The sequence below is a fragment of the Oncorhynchus gorbuscha genome, linkage group LG21 (assembly GCF_021184085.1).
Source record: "Oncorhynchus gorbuscha isolate QuinsamMale2020 ecotype Even-year linkage group LG21, OgorEven_v1.0, whole genome shotgun sequence".
Lineage (NCBI taxonomy): Eukaryota > Metazoa > Chordata > Actinopteri > Salmoniformes > Salmonidae > Oncorhynchus > Oncorhynchus gorbuscha.
The window spans coordinates 8,315,990-8,337,879 of record NC_060193.1 but is presented as its reverse complement, the minus strand read 5'-3'; the positions used below and the strand labels follow the sequence as shown (position 1 = coordinate 8,337,879).

Here is a 21,890-nt window from a genome sequence, read left to right as displayed (position 1 = left end):
GAATTAGATGTTTTGCCTGGGGTCAAAATGACCCCAACGGACTTTTTTTTACAAAGTCCATATTGTTACAGAAACTTTAAATAATGATTAAGATTCATTAAGAACAAGTTGATTGACAAAGTCATGAAACATTTGAAGAATTTAATAAGCTTTTGGACAATGATGCTAAAAAATATTCCTCAAGGTTAAAAACAATAGTTAATGTGAATGTGGTGCTCTTATTCTTCTCACTTTGCTTGGTGAGGTAGATTGCTGCTATAACCTCATGACCCGTCACATACCAAACCATTTCCTTGGCTCTCTTCAATGCATGAGCAGCACAGCCAATGGGTGTGAGGGTAGGCCTCCTCCACTTTAGACCAAGCAGCCTTCATGTTCGCAGCATTGTCTGTCACCAGTGCAAATACCTTCTGTGGTCCAAGGTCATTGATGACTGCCTTCAGCTCATCTGCAATGTAGAGACCGGTGTGTCTGTTGTCCCTTGTGTCTGTGCTCTTGTAGAATACTAGTTGAGGGGTGGAGATGATGTAGTTAATTATTCCTTGCCCACGAACATTCAAACACCCATCAGAGATGACTGCAATACAGTCTGCTTTCTCTATGATTTGCTTGACCTTCACTTGAACTCTGAACTTTGCATCCAGCAAATGAGTAGATAAAGCATGTCTGGTTGGAAGGGTGTATGCTGGGTGAAGAACATTCAGAAATCTCTTTCAATACACATTGCCTGTGAGCATCAGAGGTGAACCAGTTGCATACACAGCTCGAGCAAGACATTCATCAGCATTTCTCTGACTACGTTCCTCCATTGAGTAAAAAAAAACTCTGATTCCAGGAGGACCATGAGCTGTTGCTATCGATAAGGTGTCTGATTCATCATTTTCACCTCGAATAGAAGTATAGGGACTTTTGTCAGAGGTTGTTTGTTGTGAGCACTGAGGGAACTTTATGCACTTGGCCAGATGATTATGCATCTTTGTTGCATTCTTCACATATGATTTGGCACAGTATTTGCAATTATACACAGCTTTTCCTTCTACATTAGCTGCAGTGAAATGTTTCCACATATTAGATAGTGCCGGTGCCATTTTCCTGTAAAGATTAGGAAAAAAGGAGTAAAAAAATGTCCATGTATAGATAAATACAGATAAATGTTTTAAAATGAAACATGTATGGAAACAGGTGAATTAACACTCATCAGTTAGCAGGCTCAAACTAGCTAAAACCCACATTGTTAACAAGTTAGAAATGACTTACACACACTTTGCTGTAGGCTACTATTTACTAGTTAACAAAAAATAATGTATGTAAAATAAAATATATTCACCCCACCCAGTATTGTAATCAACTTACCAGAAAACATGTAGTCCTTGGCTCAGACAGTGTAGTAGTGTGGGCTCAATAGCATCTCATTAGTGTGCAAGATCTTGAGTATCAGTTGTACATGTGATGGAAGAATGCCATGTGCATGCAGAGGGTTGCAATTCCATTGAATTGGGAATAGTTGAACCAAAATATGCCACAAGATCTAGAATTGCCTTGTGTATTCCACAAAAAAAGGTTCACTGTTATAAGCTAACTTTTTTTAATGAATTTAAGCAAAATTCCCAGAATTCCCAGGGCTTTAAAAATTTCCGTAAATTTTACGACCCTTTGCAACCCTAGTGTAAACATTAACATCCATGTTTGGAGGAGGGGGAGAGGGGTGTGTTAGCATCTAATAATGTATTCTGTCCTGGGCACCACTCTGCAATTAAAACTACACTTTCCTTATCAGAAACGTCCATCAACCACAGATATACCCTCCGATGGGGGAAAAGGGTTCGCCAAACAGATGGTAAATACGTCCCACAGTGGGCTAGTGTTATAGTGCTAGACCGAGATACAGTCTGTCTGTAGGTGGCCCTAGCTATCTGCACTCAGGCATTTCTCAAGAGATACAGTCTCAGTCTAGAAGCTGGCCCTAGCTATCTGCTAGGTTGTATAGAATACAGTCTGTCTAGAAGGTGGCCCTAGCTATCTGCACTCAGGCATTTATCAAAGAGATACAGTCTCAGTCTAGAAGCTGGCCCTAGCTATCTGCTAGGCTGTATAGAATACAGTCTGTCTAGAATGTGGCCCTAGCTATCTGCTAGGCTGTATAGAATACAGTCTGTTTAGAAGGTGGCCCTAGCTATCTGCTAGGCTGTATAGAATGCAGTATGTCTAGAAGGTGGGCCTAGCTATCTGCTAGGCTGTATAGAATGCAGTATGTCTAGAAGGTGGGCCTAGCTATCTGCTAGGCTGTATAGAATGCAGTATGTCTAGAAGGTGGGCCTAGCTATCTGCTAGGTTGTATAGAATGCAGTATGTCTAGAAGATGGCCCTAGCTATCTGCTAGGTTGTATAGAATGCAGTATGTCTAGAAGATGGCCCTAGCTATCTGCTAGGTTGTATAGAATACAGTCTGTCTAGAATGTGGGGGCGGCAGCGTAGCCTAGTGGTTAGAGCGTTGGACTAGTAACCGGAAGGTTGTGAGTTCAAAACCCCCGAGCTGACAAGGTACAAATCTGTTGTTCTGCCCCTGAACAGGCAGTTAACCCACTGTTCCCAGGCCGTCATTGAACATAAGAATATGTTCTTAACTGACTTTCCTGGTTAAATAAAGGTCAAATTAAAAAAAGGGGCCCTAGCTATCTGCTAGGTTGTATAGAATACAGTCTGTCTAGAATGTGGCCCTAGCTATCTGTTAGGTTGTATAGAATACAGTCTGTCTAGAATGTGGCCCTAGCTATCTGTTAGGTTGTATAGAATACAGGCTGTCTAGCTCTTATAAATGTTCTATTTAATTATGTGGTAAATACAGTATCTACACACAATGAAAACATGTTAATTGAAATGTTTGTAATTTTTTAGAAAATGAAACACCCCTGAGTCAATACATGTTAGCACCACCTTTGGAGGCGATTACAGCTGACAGGCTTTCTGGGTAAATCTCTAAGAGTCATTACAGCTGAGTCTTTCTGGGTAAATCTCTAAGAGTCATTACAGCTGACAGGCTTTCTGGGTAAATCTCTAAGAGTCATTACAGCTGACAGGCTTTCTGGGTAAATCTCTAAGAGTCATTACAGCTGACAGGCTTTCTGGGTAAATCTCTAAGAGTCATTACAGCTGACAGGCTTTCTGGGTAAATCTCTAAGAGTCATTACAGCTGACAGGCTTTCTGGGTAAATCTCTAAGAGTCATTACAGCTGACAGGCTTTCTGGGTAAATCTCTAAGAGTCATTACAGCTGACAGGCTTTCTGGGTAAATCTCTAAGAGCTTTGCACACCTGGATTGTGCAATATTTGCACATTATTTTTTTTTTTTTGTTGTAAGTATTCAAACTCTATAAATTTGATTGTTGATAGTTGCTAGACAGCCATTTTCAAGTCTTGCCACAGATTTGCAAGTGTTTCAGGTTATTGTCCTGCTGAAAGGTGCATTCGTCTCCCAGTGTCTGGTGGAAAGCAGACTGAACCAGGTTTTCCACTAGGATTTTGCCAGTGCTTAACTCTATTCCGTTTATTTTTATCCTAAAAAAACTCCCTAGTCCTTGCTGATGACAAGCATACCCATAACATGATGCACCACCGTGCTTGAAACTATGAAGTGTGATGTGTTGCGTAACGCTTTGTGTTCAGGACATAAAGTTCATTTCTAAGCCTCGTTTTTTGCAGTTTTACTTTAGTGCCTTATTGCAAACAGGATGCATGTTTCTGAACATTTGTATTCTTTACGGGCATTCTTCTTTTCACTTTGTCAATTAGGTTAGTATTGTGGGCGGCAGGGTAGCCTAGTGGTTAGAGTGTTGGACTAGTAACCTGAAGGTTGCGAGTTCAAACCCTCGAGCTGACAAGGTACAAATCTGTCGTTCTGTCCCTGAACAGGCAGTTAACCCACTGTTCCTAGGCCATCATTGAAAATAAGAATTTGTTCTTAACTGACTTGCCTGGTTAAATAAAGATAAAATAAAATTGTGGAGAAGCTACAGTGCTGTTGATCCATCCTCAGTTTTTTTTTCTATCACAGCCATTAAAATCTGTAGCTGTTTTAAAGTCATCGTTGGCCTCATGGTTAAATCCCTAAGTGGTTTCCTTCCTCTCTGGCAACTGAGTTAGGAAGGACGCCTGTGTCTTTGTAGTGACTAGGTGTATTGATACACCATCCAAAGTGTAATTAATAAATTCAAAAAAGGGAAAGGGATATCCAACATCTGCTTTTTACAATGTTTTACTCATCTACCAATAGGTGTCCTTCTTTGCTAAGCTTTGGAAAACCTCCCTGGTCTTTGTGGTTGAATCTGTGCTTTAAATTCACTGCTCGACTGAGGGACCTTACAGATAATTGTATGTGTGGGGTACAGAGAAGAGGTAGTCATTAAAAATCATGTTAAACACTATTACTACTGCACAAAGGGAGTCCATGCAACTTATTATGTGACTTGTGAAGCAGATCTTCACTCCTGAACCTATTTAGTTTTGCCGTAACAAAGGGGTTGAATACTTATCGACTCAAGATATTTCAGCTTTTCAATTCTAATTAATTTGTTTAAAAACATACACTTTGACATTATGGGGTATTGTGTGTAGGCCACACAAGATCTCAATTAAATAAATTTTAAATTCCGGCTGTAACACAACAAAAATTTTGGGAAAAGAAGTGGTGTGAATACTTTCTGAAGCCACTTCAGATAACCTCTGACCCTCCTCTCCTTCCCTCCAGACTCCCTGCAGCTCTCTGTCTCTGAAGAGGAGGTTCCCCCTGAGCAGCAGCACTGTGAGCAGGAGTGGAGCCCCAGCCTGGGGCAGGAGGACCCAGAGCCCACACTGATTATAGACGAAGAGGAGGAAGTCAGGACCAGTCAGGAGGAAGAGCAGTTTCAAGGGCTGGAGCCTGATATAGAGTTCATATTCACTCCTTCCTGTGTGAAAAGTGAATGTGATCTGGAGGACCCACTTTGGTCCTTGACTCTTCCCCAAACCCAGACTGTGGAGAACAGAGAGAGAGACTCTAAACCAATGGATATCAAACCTTTTGGCACTGTGACCCACTTAAAGGGTCTCGACATTCCCTGTGACCTTCCATATAATCGTAACAATGCCTCCAGCCACAGCTCAGCCGTAAGCAGCGACCTAGTAGGGCTTGACATCAGACCACCATTTGATCCCAACGCACCAATGGGGGAACCCTGCATCTGCCCTTTTTGTGGCAAGACCTTCAAACAAAAAGGAAATCTGTCCATGCACATGAAGATTCACACAGGAGAGAAACCGTTTAGCTGTGGTGACTGCGGGAAACGCTTCAATCGCAAGGAGCACTTAACCAGACATATACGCATTCACAGAGGAGAGAAACCATTCAGCTGCCATTTTTGCTGTAAAAGCTTCAATCAGAAAGGGGACCTAAGGAGACACATACTGACTCACACGGGAGAGAAACCATTTAGCTGTGGTGACTGCGGTAAAGGCTTCATTCGCAAGGAGCATCTAATTGCACATGTACGGACTCACACAGGAGAAGTGTCTGTGTCAAACAGAACCTAACCATGCAGAAACTGGCAAATAGATCTCTGATGGATTTACTGTCGTAAAAACATTGTATGTAAATCAAGTTTGATTTGAATGATGCGGTAATGATCAAACTAGGGGTGCACCGATATGACATTTTTGGCCGATACCGATAACCAATATTACAAATTTCTTTGCGGACTTTTAAGCATTCTAGTACAGTTAAAGAGTTAACACACACACACATACACATGGACTCAGTGGTCTAAGGCACTGCATCTCTGTGCAAGAGGCGTCACTACAATCCCCGGTTCGAATCCAGGTTGTATCACATCCGGCCGTGATTGGGAGTCCCATAGAGCGGTGCACAGGTTGGCCCAGCGTCGTCGGGGTTTGGCCGGGGTCGGGCCGTCATTGTGAATAACAATTTGTTCTTAACTGACTTGCCTAGTTAAATAAAGGTGACACTGACCACAAAAAATATTTATTTGGCATTTACATATGTCCCCATTACCAGTAAAACATCATCAAAACCTATTTCTTTCACTTACTTGCTGTGCTGATTCGTTAATTTGTTCAGTAGTTTCATTCCCAACCAGAATTTCATCATACGTGTATTATGTATTATCATGTAAACATGATTACGAGAATGAAATGACTCAAGTGTAGTTTCAGCTGTCTGTCTGTCCGTGGCCTCTCTTCCTCGGTGCGCAATGTCACTGTGTCCGTTTCCATCTTGTCCAGCTGTCTGTCTGTCCGTGGCCTCTCTTCCTCGGTGCGCAATGTCACTGTGTCCGTTTCCATCTTGTCCAGCTGTCTGTCTGTCCGTGGCCTCTCGTCCTCGGTGCGCAATGTCACTGTGTCTGTTTCCATCTTGTCCAGCTGTGTATGTTACATTTCACATAAACCCTGTTTCTTGTCTGCACCGAGGTAGCGGTCCTTGTACCTACACATCCAGCATGGTGGCAACACAGTGAAGAGGCTCAGAGAGAAAGCCACCGAATCCCTTGTTCACAGCCTCTAGTAGAGTACTTTTCCAAATTTCAACCCCACGGTCTGTGTCGGCAGTTTTGTTGAGCCGGCATTTCAATACCATGACAGAGGGGCATCACGTCTGCTGCAGACGCAGTTGATGAGCTTATTTATCCAGTCAGAATGGAGCCAGGAGTGTGTTCATGTTTCCAACATGTTTCTCAAATGCCATTGAGATGGCAGCAGCGGTGTGACAACCAGCACATTCTTTAAGCAATACGACTTTCCTCAGTACGAAATCCTCATCGACTCACTGTGCTGTCAGACTCAGCCGGGGACTGAGATCGCTGGTCCAAGTGTCAGTCGTGAAGCTAATAGCAGTGACGCCCATAGATGTACGTTTCAACAATACTGTGTAACTCCAGTAGGGCAGCATCTGAAAAATAGTGTGTACCGGGGCTCGACCAGTCGGAGAAAAGCCAACATCATCCACGACAGAGAACGGTTGATTGTCAAGGGCAATGAATTACATTATCTTGGCGTTAATGGATTTCACCTTTTGAGTCGTCTCGCTGAAATGTTCTTACTCTTTCAAATGACTGCTGGACTTGAACTTGTTTAGTTGTTGGGAGTGTAGCGCTTAGTATTTTTCTGCGTTTGTTCTGTGTAGCGCTTAGTATTTTTCTGCGTTTGTTCTGTGTAGCGCTGTATTTTGTCGTGGTGTCATATCAGCTACCTGTGTTATATTAGGTATTCACGTCGGCTTTGACATCGGTTTTACACATCGGCGATAAACTAGACATCGGGCCGATGTTGGCCTTTTTAGCTCATATTGTCCGGTTCCGATATATCGTGCATCCCTACATCAAACTGTACAGAGTATTGTAGAAAATTCACAGTTCTGCTGTACAAAGTCTGTAGAATTTTTCCCTTCATTAGAAACAGGAATATCTGGTTGTTGGATTTGGAATGTATTTAAGGTGATGACATAATGGCCAGGATGCAGTTATTTATACATTATATTAAATAAATTCCATTTGTCCAAGAGTATTTCTCATAAATTCATAAAATAATTGATTATCTATAGTTTTGATAAACAATGTTGGTCAACATGTAGTCATTGTTTCCCTTTCCTACTGGCACGTTGGCTGCTTTGCACAGTAGTAAACTCCCATCCAGCTGGTGGCGCTATTTTGCATTTCCGGGTTCGTCACACACCGACTTGAACCAAGAAGTTTTCTATAATTCATTGATTAAAACACGGCTTGTGTGGAGTAAATAAAGACCCACTGACTAACTAGTAGGCTACCCAACTCTCATTCGACGAAAAATGGCTAAGCCTACAATTGTTGCGTGTGTTTATTAAATGAGAGTTTATCGGCGGCTGCTGTGGAGATTTTCGGTGCAGTTGAGAAAACGGTAGTGGAGTACCAGGAGGAGAATGATCGGCTACGGAGACTGCTGGGGAGGACACCAGAGATACAACTATGTAGAATAGGTTCGTATGTTGATACTGATAACTAGCTTTAGTTCTACTCAATAAACTGTTTAGGCAAACAGTGATCACCATTTTTTAAAGAAGAGTAAATTCACCATACATGTTTAAAAAGTTGTCTGTCACAAAAACCTTTGTCTTTCTGACTTCAATACATTTCATTGTAGACATTGAATCTTATTTTTATTTTGTTGAGGAAATGTTGTCTAAGTATAAAACGGTCTATCTAAAAAACAATTTATCCTTGATGGCTGTACGGTTTTGGAAACTTCAACACTCAACTTAATTATCATCCCAAAATAACTTTATAAATACAAAAATTCGAGCCAACGTTTTAATTCCCTCTCTTTTTTCCATTAGCTCAGAAAGTGACATAGTTCAGGACAGGGTTGCCAGGTCAAGTAAACATTTATAGGCCAATGACGACTGAAAACCCGCCCAAAATAAGAAGGAATATCGCAGTAAATGCAAAATTCGGTTTTCCTCAAAATAATTATTGGGAGCTATGTCTTGACGTCACAAAGGAATTTGAATGTGGCAAGAGAAAGGATAAATCGCCCTTATTAAACTCGTCAGATCATTTTCCATCAATGGATGTTGACTTAACATGTTCTGACTGTTCTGATGAAGCAATAAGGCCCTAGGAGGTGTGGTATATGGTCAATATTCCACGGCTAAGGGCTGTTCTCATGCATGACGTAACACGGAGTGCCTGGATACACCACTTAGCCGTGGTATATTGTCCATATACCACAAACCCCCGAGATGCCTTATTGCTATTATAAACTGGTTACCAACATAATTAGAACAGTAAAAAGTTTATTTTTGTCAATATATGGTCTAACATAAACCGGGTGGTTCGAGCCCTGAATGCTGATTGGCTGACAGCCTTGGTATATCAGACCATATACCACAGGTATATGGGACTCAACCCCAGTTCTCTTTGTGTTCAGTGACAGTGCCAATACATTTTGTTTTGTTTTCTGCTCATAACGCACTGTGGCCGTTAGAAGAGTGTGAAATTACATATTATTATACATACATATTATTATTATTATAAATTACAAGTTATTAGATCTGATGGGTTCTGACTTCTAAACTTGAAAATATGAAATATCATTATTCATGTCACATTCCGTCAGAATATGTTATTGTTAGACATCAGGGATCCTATGGGAAGGAGAAGGACCACAGTCTGGTACAAGTCAACAGGACAGCCGTGAGTTGGGAAGGGGTGAGGAATTTGGGGCCTGAGGTCAGGTCAGATGAAGTGAGGAAGAACAGATGTCACTAAAGTTCTGTCTAGCGTCAGATGTGTGAGGAGGAGACTCAGCAGAGGAGAAAGGGTTAAATACCAGTACATTACATTACATTACATTTAAGTCATTTAGCAGACGCTCTTATCCAGAGCGACTTACAAATTGGTGCATTCACCTTATGACATCCAGTGGAACAGTCACTTTACAATAGTGCATCTAAATCTTAAAGGGGGGGGGTGAGAGGGATTACTTATCCTATCCTAGGTATTCCTTAAAGAGGTGGGGTTTCAGGTGTCTCCGGAAGGTGGTGATTGACTCCGCTGTCCTGGCGTCATGAGGGAGTTTGTTCCACCATTGGGGGTACTTGTGTGAATATGTCTTGGTCTTATGCAGCTGTGCGACCCAGTGGGTGAATAAACTTGGTTTGAGTTTTAATAATCGTCTGTGAGTTTTTACTCTTTATTTACAACTGAACAGATCATTAGATTGATACACGTGAGTGCGCACACACACACGCACGCACACACACACACACACACACACACACACACACACACACACACACACACACACACACACACACACACACACACACACACACACACACACACACACACACACACACACACACACACACACACACACACACACACACCAGCACGCATACAAACCCAAAGCGCCCGTCTCTACCTATGTATGTAACCACGGTTCCTCCTCAAAATAATCGGTGGCACATTTTCCAGGTCCTAATATTTATAATATTATGGTTATTAGGTGCTAAAAGAGCGCCTAAATTGTTACTAAATTCTAAAGTATAGTTTCACCAAGTCATGTACTCAGGCATTTCAACGGTGGCGTGCCCAGCAATAGGGAGCCGGGCAGACATGCATTTAACCAAATCCCTTCTTAAAATTGAACTGCAACTGTTCTCGACATATTGCCCCTTTATTCTCCAAATACCCCTTTATTCTCCAAATATTGCCCCTTTATTCTCCAAATATTACCCCTTTATTCTCCAAATATTGCCCCTTTATTCTCCAAATATTGCCCCTTTATTCTCCAAATATTGCCCTTTAACATATTGCCCCTTTATTCTCCAAATATTGCCCCTTTACTCACAACATTTTATTTCAACTTTATTCTCCAAATATTGCCCCTTTACTCACAACATTTTATTTCAACTTTATTCTCCAAATATTGCCCCTTTATTCTCCAAATATTGCCCCTTTATTCTCCAAATATTGCCCCTTTATTCTCCAAATATTGCCCCTTTATTCTCCAAATATTGCCCCTTTACTCACAACATTTTATTTCAACTTTATTCTCCAAATATTGCCCCTTTATTCTCCAAATATTGCCCCTTTATTCTCCAAATATTGCCCCTTTATTCTCCAAATATTGCCCCTTTATTCTCCAAATATTACCCCTTTATTCTCCAAATATTGCCCCTTTATTCTCCAAATATTACCCCTTTATTCTCCAAATATTGCCCCTTTTTTAAAGTACTAGCATGCAAACAAAAATAATAATCCAAGTACCACCACTCCTTGCAGTTTTTTTCTTTTTCTTCTTCACTTGGCCCTAAAACTCTTCTGTAAAAATCTATCAAAATCCTCTCCGATCCTACTTCCATGTTCTGGTCAAATAATTTTCCAAAACTGTTTCTAATGGGTGATGAACCTGGAAACGCACAACAGCGGGATGAGGGTTTCTATTGTATAAGGCAGCCTACAGACCAGTAGTAAAGGGAAACGATGACTGTGTGTAGAGAAAACAGTGGCAGGGTTGAGCGGATTACTTTAACAATTGAATCTGTTGTTGATTACAGTTGTATGAAAAACAAAGTAATCAGTAACAATCCTTTGGCTTCCTCAAAATGAGTAACGTAATTCAATTACTTTTGGAATACTTTCACTTTTAACACCGAGGCATTAAAATCCACTAATTATTTAATTTAGTAACATGACTATTTCCTATTTAGGGAGTAGCGTTAAAGCATACAGATCCTATAGTTTACATGTTCCATATTCTGTGTGTGATAGCATACACAGGCTACTTCCTAACGTTTTCAGTTGGTAGCACAAGCCTATGATTTGGTTACACCCAAATGTTGTTGCGAGGTCAGGTTATATGATTATTATTTATTTTTTAATCTACAGTGCCTTCAGAAAGTATTCACACCCCTTGACTTTAAAAAAAAACCTTTAGTTATGTTAATAAGCACCACCGTGCTTCTACACCTGTATTGCTTGCTATTTTGGGGTTTTAGGCTGGGTTTCTGTACAGCACTTTGAGATATCAGCTGATGTACGAAGGGCTTTATAAATAAGTTTGATTTGATGTTACAGCCTGAATTGAAATGGGTTCAATGCTTTCCCTACACACATTACCCCATAATGTCAAAGTGGAATTATGTTTTTCGAAATGTAATTTACATACATGAAAAAAAAAATTTTTAAACTGAAATGTCTTTAGTCAATAAGTATACAACATGTTTTTATTATTATTATATTACTAAATACTGTAAGACCAGGAGTAAAAATGTGCGAAACAAGTTACATGATAAGTAACATGGACTCAATCTGTGTGCAATGGCTACCTCATCTCTGTACCTCACACATACAATTATCTATAACGTCCCTCAGTCGAGCAGTGAATTTCAAACACAAATTTGACCACAAGGACCAGGAAGGTTTTCCAATGCCTCGCAAAGAAGGGCATCTATTGGTAGATGGGTAAAAAAAAACAGACAATGAAAGTCCCTTGGAGCATGGTGAAAGGTATTAATTACACTTTGGATGGTGTATCAATACACCCAGGGAGACCGAGGTTAACTCCGCTTGCTGATTGTTCCCAGGGAGACAGAGGTTAACTCCGCTTGCTGATTGTTCCCAGGGAGACAGAGGTTAACTCCGCTTGCTGATTGTTCCCAGGGAGACAGAGGTTAACTCCGCTTGCTGATTGTTCCCAGGGAGACTGAGGTTAACTCCGCTTGCTGATTGTTCCCAGGGAGACTGAGGTTAACTCCGCTTGCTGATTGTTCCCGGGGAGACCGAGGTTAACTCTGCTTGCTGATTGTTCCCAGGGAGACCGAGGTTAACTCTGCTTGCTGATTGTTCCCAGGGAGACAGAGGTTAACTCTGCTTGCTGATTGTTCCCAGGGAGACAGAGGTTAACTCTGCTTGCTGATTGTTCCCAGGGAGACAGAGGTTAACTCTGCTTGCTGATTGTTCCCAGGGAGACCGAGGTTAACTCCGCTTGCTGATTGTTCCCGGGGAGACCGAGGTTAACTGCGCTTGCTGATTGTTCCCGGGGAGACCGAGGTTAACTGCGCTTGCTGATTGTTCCCGGGGAGACCGAGGTTAACTGCGCTTGCTGATTGTTCCCGGGGAGACCGAGGTTAACTGCGCTTGCTGATTGTTCCCAGGGAGACCGAGGTTAACTGCGCTTGCTGATTGTTCCCGGGGAGACCGAGGTTAACTGCGCTTGCTGATTGTTCCCGGGGAGACCGAGGTTAACTGCGCTTGCTGATTGTTCCCGGGGAGACCGAGGTTAACTGCGCTTGCTGATTGTTCCCGGGGAGACCGAGGTTAACTCCGCTCATTATTATTAAGCTAGAAATGTAAACCCTACACAGACATTTACATAGGAGAAACTACCATGTGGGTAAATTACATATAATAATTCAGAATATATTTGTTATTTTTTTCCCCATTTTCTCTTTATAAAAAAATATATATATATTTTGAATTTTAAGAAATTAAGACGTTCCTAATCAAACAATGTTATTTTGTGTGTCTGAGTGTGAGTGTGTTTATAGTGGAGTTTCACAATGGGGGACAAAAGCAGTAAGGGAGAACCTTGCCTGCCCGATCTTTTGATTGGACTGTTGAAGGTCATGGCAGATGAGTAGGGTAGGGACATTCTGGAACAGGTAGCGTTCCGGCACAAAGCATCAGAATTTCCTTTAAAAAGGTACATTGAGTCACCACTGCCTATTGAAATTAGATGAAGACAAGTAATCCCAAAATATATTATTAATTTAAGTAATCCGGGTTGATTACATACTTTAGTTTTGTAATTTGGATGAACTATTCCCCGTTACATGTAATCCGTTACTACCCAACCCTGAACAATGGTTATCATAAATACAGGATGATCTGGGATAATACATTCTTCATCAGGAGTCGACTGTATATCATTATTCAATACAAGATCAAATCAATACCATTAATAAGATGCATTAGGTCAACATTTATTATAAATACACTAGGACAAATGGATGAAGATTTTTTGACAAATTTTTTTTTTTTGGTATCAATAACATCAGTCAGATAATTCTCTCCACCCTGAGAGACATTCCAAAACAAACAGATCAAATATATATATATATTTTTATTGAAAACATCCACAGACTTTAGACAGGATCGGCAGGTAGCCTAGCTGTTAAGGGGGTTGGACCAGTAACCGAAAGGTCGCTGGTTCAAATCCCAGAGCCAACAAGGTGAAAAATCTGTTGAAATGCCCTTTGAGCAAGGCACTTAACCCTAATTGCTCCTGTAAGTCGTTCTGCATAAGAGCGTCTGCTAAATGCTTAACATGTAATAGCAGAGGGGTCTACTACAAAGCAGAATCAAGGATTTAGCTATTGATCTTTGATAAGCAACCAAAAATAACTGGTTCGTGGTTCACAGAAATTCTGGTTCATTTTAGAAAAAAATCTAAATTTGTGTTTTTTTTTGTTTGTTGTGAATCAATTAGACCATGCCCATTTCAAGATCTGGCTAAAAATATATATATTTTTAAATGATAGAATATTTAGGCATGTTAGCTGGTGAACTCCTGCTTTGTAGTACATCCCTCAGATCTGTGAGATTCCCATAATACTGGGATGCTACTCTTAGAACCTCATCGTTCAAATGAAACTTTATTCGTATAAAACGTTTCACAAAAAGGTAACTCCATCACACATTAATTTATTTGAAAAACCACAGCGTCAATAATCCAGAGTTGCTTTGTTTTTCTAAGTGTCCACATCCTGCCTTTTAAATTCCCATCTGCTAACCCGCATATCCTCTTTGTCCTAACTAGATTTTAATCCTAATTTTCGTTGTTCTAGTTTCCATCCAGTTTTCTCTCTTTGTGGATGTTATTGACGTGCTTCAGCAGATGAGCCTTACGAATGAATCTTTTCCCACAGACGGAGCAGCCATGTTGCTTCTCTCCTGTGTGAGTCTGTCTGTGCCTACTTAGGTCCCCCTTCTGATTGAAGCTTTTCCCACAGTCACCACAGCTAAATGGTTTCTCTCCTGTGTGAGTCAGTATGTGTCTCCTTAGGTCCCCTTTCTGTCTGAAGTTTTTCCCGCAGTCACCACAGCTAAATGGTTTATCATCTGTGTGAGTCAGTTTGTGCCTTCCCAGGTCCCCTTTCTGACTAAAGCTTTTTCCACAGACACCACAGCTAAATGGTTTCTCTCTTGTGTGAATCAGTTTATGCCTGGTTAGGTTATTCTTGAGACTGAAGCTTTTCCCACAGTCACCACAGCTAAATGGTTTCTCTCCTGTGTGAATCAGTTTATGCCTGGTTAGATTATTCTTGAGATTGAAGCTTTTCTCACAGTCACCACAGCTAAATGGTTTCTCCCCAGTGTGAGTCAGTTCATATAGATTTAGGGCGCCCTTGTGACTGAAGCTTTTCCCACAGTCACCACGGCTTAAAGATTTCTCTCCTGTGTGAATCCTCATGTGATTGGGCAGAACTCCTTTGTATTTGAAGGTCTTGCCACAAACTGGACAGGTACAGGGTTTACCACCGTGACAGAGTCGGACATGGGCCTTCAGTTTACAGGTGGAGTTGTAGAGTTTCTTGCAGAAGCAGCATTCACTGGGTGTCTTCTTGGTGAGAGTCACATGCCTCTGCAGGTCAGCTTTCAGAGCAAATGTTTTACCACAGTCATGGCAGTGGTGAGTTCTTCTAGACGTGGTGCTGAGTTTGGAACAGTGTTCTTCCAATGGTGAGTTGAGATCCAATGGTGGACTGGGATCCAATGGTGGACTGGGATCCAATGGTGGACTGGGACCCAATGGTGGACTGGGACCCAATGGTGGGCTGGGATCCAATGGTGGACTGGGACCCAATGGTGGACTGGGATCCAATGGTGGACTGGGACCCAATGGTGACCTGCTGTCAAGTCCTACTGGGTTGCTGATTACGGCTGAGCTGTGACTGGAGGCATTGTTTTGATTATCTGGAGGGTCACAGGGAATGTAGAGACCCTTAATGTGGGTCACAGTGCCAAAAGGTTTGAGATCCACTGGTTTAGAGACTCTCTCTCTGTTCTCCACAGTCTGTGTTTGAGGAAGAGTCAAGGACCAAAGTGGGTCCTCCAGATCACATTCACTTTTCACACAGGGAGGATTGAAATCTAAATCTATGATATCAGGCCCCACCCCTTGAAGTTGCTCTTCCTCCTGACTGGTCCTGACTTCCTCCTGTTCCTCTTTAATCTGTGTGGTCTCTGGGTCCTTCTGCTCCAGACTGGGGCTCCACTCCTGCTCACAGTGCTGCTGCTCAGGGGGAACCTCCTCTTCAGAGACAGAGAGCTGCAGGGAGTCTGGAGGGAAGGAGAGAAGGAACAGAGGTTACCTATACCAGAGAGGAAGAAGAGAAGCGAGAGGGTTTACTCCGCACAAAATCTTTCCACGTTAAGCAGATCATTCATTATTACTGAGTGGCTGCAGGATCTTTTCCAGATCTTTTCCAGCATCATCGCCTCCTACTGTACTGGAGTGGCCCCGCCTGTCTTAGCTTAAACATTTTAAATTTACCAAAATATAATGCCCATGTGCAACAATGCCCCAAATTGCACCATTCTCAGTATCTCTGCCTATACAAACTTTAGAGTCAATTTGAACCTTTAAGCCAGTTAAATCAGGACTACGTGAACTATAATTCTAAATCAATATTTGAAACCTAGAATCTATTTTTAAATTTTATTGTTATTTTTAAAAAGTACACCTTTATTTAACTAGGCATGTCAGTTAAAAACACATTCTTATGTTCAATGACGGCCTTGGAACGGTGGGTTAACTGCCTTGTTCAGGGGCAGAACGACAGATTTGTACCTTGTCAGCTCGGGGGTTTGAACTTGCAACCTTCCGGTTACTAGTCCAACGCTCTAACCACCTGCCTTACATTGCACTCCACAAGGAGCCGGCATGGCAGTTACGTGACGGCAGCAAAAAGCCAGGGTAAGTTGCTAGCTAGCATTAAACTTATCTTATAAAAAAACAATCAATCTTAACATAAATCACTAGTTAACTACACATGGTTGATGATATTACTAGTTTTATCTATTGTGTCCTGCGTTGCATATAATCGATGCGGTGGCTGTTAATTTCTCATTGAATCACAGCCTACTTCGACAAACGGGTGATGATGTAACAAGCGCATTTGCGGGAAAAAAACAGTTGTTGCACCAATGTACCTAACCATAAACATCAATGCCTTTCTTTAAAATCAATACACAAGTATATATTTTTTAAACCTGCATATTTAGTTAATATTGCCTGCTAACATGAATTTCTTATAACTAGGGAAATTGTCACTTCTCTTGCGTTCCGTGCAAGCAGTCAGGGTATATGCAGCAGTTTGGGCCGCCTGGCTCGTTGAAAACTGTGTGAAGACCATTTATTCCTAACAAAGGCCGTAATTAATTTCCCAGAATTGTACATAATTATGACATAACATTGAAGGTTGTACAATGTAACAGCAATATTTAGACTTAGGGATGCCACCCATTTGATAAAATACGTAACGGTTCAGTATTTCACTAAAAGAATAATGTTTTTTTCTCTCGAAATGATAGTTTCCAGATTCGACCATATCAATGACCAAAGGCTTGTATTTCTGTGTGTTATTATGTTATAATTAAGTCTATGATTTGATATTTGATATAGTAGTCTAACTGAGCTATGGTAGGCAGCAGCAGGCTTGTAAGCATTCATTCACATCAAATCAAATTGTATTTGTCACATACACATGGTTAGCAGATGTTAATGCGAGTGTAGCGAATTGCTTGTGCTTCTAGTTCCAACAATGCAGTAATAACCAATGAGTAATCTAACCTAACAATTCCAAAACTACTACCTTATACACACAAGGGTAAAGGGATAAAGAATATGTACATGAAGATCTATGAATGAGTGATGGTACAGAATGGCATAGGCAAGATGCAGTAGATGGTATAGAGTTCAGTATATACATATGAGATGAGTAATGTAGGGTATATAAACAAAGTGGCATAGTTTAAAGTGGCTAGTGATACACGTATTACATAAAGATGGCAAGATGCAGTCGATGATATAGAGTACAGTATATACATATACATATGAGATGAGTCATGTAGGGTATGTAAACATTATATTAAGTGGCATTGTTTAAAGTGGCTAGTAATACATTTTGACATCAATTTCCATCCATTTCTATTATTAAAGTGGCTGGAGTTGAGTCATTATGTTGGCAGCAGCCACTCAATGTTAATGGTGGCTGTTTAACAGTCTGATGGTCTTGAGATAGAAGCTGTTTTTCAGTCTCTCGGTCCCAGCTTTGATGCACCTGTACTGACCTCGCCTTCTGGATGATAGCGTGGGGAACAGGCAGTGGCTCGGGTGGTTGTTGTCCTTGATGATCTTTATGGCCTTCCTGTGACATTGGGTGGTGTAGGTGTCCTGGAGGGCAGGTAGTTTGCCCTCGGTGATGCGTTATGCAGACCTCACTACCCTCTGGAGAGCCTTATGGTTGTGGGCGGAGCAGTTGCTGTACCAGGTGGTGATACAGCCCGACAGGATGCTCTCGATTGTGCATCTGTAAAAGTTTGTGAGTGCTTTTGGTGACAAGCCAAATTTCTTCAGCCTCCTGAGGATGAAGAGGCGCTGCTGCGCCTTCTTCACAGCGCTGTCTGTGTGGGTGGACCAATTCAGTTTGTCCGTGATGTGTATGCTGAGGAACTTAAAACTTACTACCCTCTCCACTACTGTCCCGTCGATGTGGATAGGGTGGTGTTCCCTCTGCTGTTTCCTGAAGTCCACAATCATCTCCTTAGTTTTGTTGACGTTGAGTGTGAGGTTATTTTCCTGACACCACACTCCGAGGGCCCTCACCTGTAGGCCGTCTCTTCGTTGTTGGTAATCAAGCCTACCACTGTAGTGTCATCCGCAAACTTGATGATTGAGTTGTGGGGCCCCAGCGTTGAGAATCAGCAGGGTGGAGATGTTGTTACCTACCCTCACCTCCTGGGGGCGGCCCGTCAGGAAGTCCAGTACCCAGTTGCACAGGCGGGTCGGGACCCAGGGTCTCGAGCTTGATGACGAGTTTGGAGGGTACTATGGTGTTAAATGCGGAGCTGTAGTCGATGAACAGTATTCTCACATAGGTATTCCTCTTGTCCAGATGGGTTAGGGCAGTGTGCAGTGTGGTTGCGTGGTCTGTGGACCTCAGTTACCTTAGCTTTCGTGCGTTTGCCAGCAGCTCTTTGCAATGCTTCAAGCATTGCGCTGTTTATGACTTCAAGCCTATCAACTCCCAAGATTAGGCTGATGTAACCGATGTGAAATGGCTGGCTAGTTAGCGGGGTGCACGCTAATAGCATTTCAAACATCACTCACTCTGAGACTTGGAGTAGTTGTTCCCCTTGCACTGCAAGGGTCACGGCTTTTGTGGAGTGATGGGTAACGATGCTTTGAGGGTGGCTGTTGTCGATGTGTTCCTGGTTCGAGCCCGGGTAGGAGTGAGGAGAGGGACGGAAGCTATACTATTACACTGGCAATACTAAAGTGCCTATAAGAACATCCAATAGTCAAATGTATATGAAATGCAAATGCTATAGAGAGAACTAGTCCTATAATTCCTATAATAACTACAACCTAAAACTTCTTACCTGGTAATATTGAAGTCTCATGTTAAAAGGAACCACCAGCTTTCATATGTTCTCATGTTCTGAACAAGGAAGTGTTCATTCAGTATTGTTTTAATTGTCATTATTACAAATAAATAAATACATTTAAAAATAAATAAATCGGCCAATTAATCGGTATCTGCTTTTTTTGGTCCTCCAATAATCGGTATTGGCATTGAAAAATCATAATCGGTCGTCGACCTCTAGTGTAAAGTACTTTAGCAAAATACTGTAAAATACTACTTAAATAATTTTTGGGGATAAGTATTTATATTTCTGACAACTTTTACTTTTTACATCCCTAATGAAAATAATGTTATTTCTACTGCAAACATTTCCCCCGACACCCAAAATGACTCGTTACATTTGGAATGTTTAGCAGAACAGGAAAATGGTCCAAAGCTCATGAAGAGAAAATCCCTGGTCATCCCAACAACATCTGATCTGGAGGACTCACTAAACAGAGTAAATCCCTGGTCATCCCTACAACATCTTATCTGGCGGACTCACTAAACAGAGTAAATCCCTGGTCATCCCTACAACATCTTATCTGGCGGACTCACTAAACAGAGTAAATCCCTGGTCATCCCAACATCTGATCTGGCGGACTCACTAAACAGAGTAAATCCCTGGTCATCCCAACAACATCTGATCTGGCGGACTCACTAAACACACATGCTTTGTTTGTAAATGATGTTGGGAGTGTGGCCCGGGCTATCCGTAAACTTTTGATACTTAAGTATATTTTAGCAATTACATGTCCTTGTGATACTTAAGACAAGTGTATTTAAAACCAAATACTTTTAGACTTTAACTCAAGTAGTATTTTACTGGGTGACTTTTACTTGAGTCATTTTCTATTAATTAAGGTATCTTTACTTTTACTCACGTATGACAATTGGCTACTTTTTCCACAAGTGATAAAACATAGCTATAGTTAGCAATCAGTAGATCTACATACGAACCTATTCCACATAGTTGCATCTCTGGTGTCCTCCGCAGCAGTCTCCGTAGCCGATCATTCTCCTCCTGGTACTCCACTACCGTTTTCTCAACTGCACCGAAAATCTCCACAGCAGCCGCAGTTAAACGCTCATTTAGAAACACACGCAACAACTGTAGTTTAGACATTTTCAGTCGAATGTGATTTTGGTAGCCTATTTAGTTCAGTCAGTATGTATTTGTTAACTCCACACAAGGAATGCAAAAATCAAAACAAACTCGTATCTAATCCAACTTCCATGTTCTAGTCAAGGAATTTGATAAAGTCCTTTGTTGAAGTTGGTGACGAGCCCAGAAACACACAACAACGCCGCCAGCTGGATGGGAGTTTACTACTGTGCAAGGCAGCCTACAGACCAGTAGGAAAGGGAAACAATGACTACATGTCATTGACCAACAGAGGTTATCATAAATTATTAATCAGGAGTCGACAGTATATCATTACTCTATACAATATCAAATCAATAATCATTAATGAGCAGCATTAGGTAAGAATAGATGAGAAATGCTCTTTGACAAATGAAAGAAGTCCTTTTCTGGAATTGTATTTAATATAATGTATAAATGACTGCATCCTGGCCATTATGTCATCACCTTAAATACATTCCAAATCCAACAACCAGATATTCCTGTTTCTAACGAAGGGAAAAATTCTACAGACTTTGTACAGCAGAACTGTGAATTTCCTACAATACTCTATGCTGCATAATCATTACCACATCATTCAAATCAAACTTTATTTACATACAATCTTTTACGACAGTAAATCCATCATAGATCTATTTACCAGTTTATGCATGGTAAGATTCTGCTTGAGTCTGAAACTCATCCTGTGTCAGTCTTTATATGTGCAATTAGGTGCTCCTTGCAAATGAAGTTTTTAGCGCAGTCACCACAGCTAAATGGTTTCTCTCAGGTGTGAGTCAGTATGTACCTCCTTACGTCCCCGTTCTGAATAAAGCTCTTCCCACAGTCATCACAGCTAAATGGTTTCTCTCAGGTGTGAGTCAGTATGTACCTCCTTACGTCCCCGTTCTGAATAAAGCTCTTCCCACAGTCATCACAGCTAAATGGTTTCTCTCAGGTGTGAGTCAGTATGTACCTCCTTACGTCCCGTTCTGAATAAAGCTCTTCCCACAGTCATCACAGCTAAATGGTTTCTCTCAGGTGTGAGTCAGTATGTACCTCCTTACGTCCCCGTTCTGAATAAAGCTCTTCCCGCAGTCACCACAGCTAAATGGTTTCTCTCAGGTGTGAGTCAGTATGTGTCTCCTTAGGTCCCCTTTCTGATTGAAGCATTTAAAAGCAAAAAATTACAGCTGGTTTTCTGTCCTCTGTGAATGCATATGCAGTATGTCTGTTTAGTTGCTCCTTGAGTTTGAAGCTTTTCTCACATTCACCACATTTAAATATGTTCCCTCCTGTGTGAATCCTCATGTGCCTGGACAGATTTCCTTTTTGTTTGTCACAAGAGGTGCAAGTGCAGGGTTCCCCCATTGGTGTGTTTGAATCCAATGGTGGGCAGCTGTCAAGTCCAACTGTGTTACTACTTATACAGCTGAGCTGTGGCTGTAGGCATTGTTTTGATTATCTGGAGGGTCAGAGGGAATTTCAAAACCACTTAGGTGGGTCACAGTGTCAAAAGGTTTGAGATCTGCTGGTTTAGAGTCACTCTCT

At 41.4% G+C, this 21,890-nt stretch overlaps 2 protein-coding genes across 2 annotated transcripts in view; one reads left to right on the top strand and one right to left on the bottom strand.

Moving 5' to 3' along the window:
- LOC124008866 (zinc finger protein 250-like) overlaps nucleotides 1-5,851 on the top strand; it is a 69,687-nt gene extending 63,836 nt beyond the window's left edge. Inside the window, exon 3 of the mRNA XM_046320450.1 lies at nucleotides 4,745-5,851. Coding sequence (XP_046176406.1) covers nucleotides 4,745-5,565 — 821 coding nt within the window. The 3' untranslated portion in view covers nucleotides 5,566-5,851. The remainder of the gene's footprint in view (nucleotides 1-4,744) is intronic.
- Nucleotides 5,852-12,019: 6,168 nt separating this feature from the next.
- Nucleotides 12,020-20,452, bottom strand: LOC124007922 (zinc finger protein 135-like). The gene is made up of 2 exons (XM_046318802.1): nucleotides 20,177-20,452; nucleotides 12,020-15,869 (listed from the first exon to the last, which is right to left on the bottom strand). The coding sequence occupies exons 1-2, from the start codon at nucleotides 20,340-20,342 to the stop codon at nucleotides 14,371-14,373; spliced, it is 1,665 nt and encodes a 554-aa protein (XP_046174758.1). The 5' UTR covers nucleotides 20,343-20,452; the 3' UTR covers nucleotides 12,020-14,370.
- Nucleotides 20,453-21,890: the final 1,438 nt, after the last annotated feature.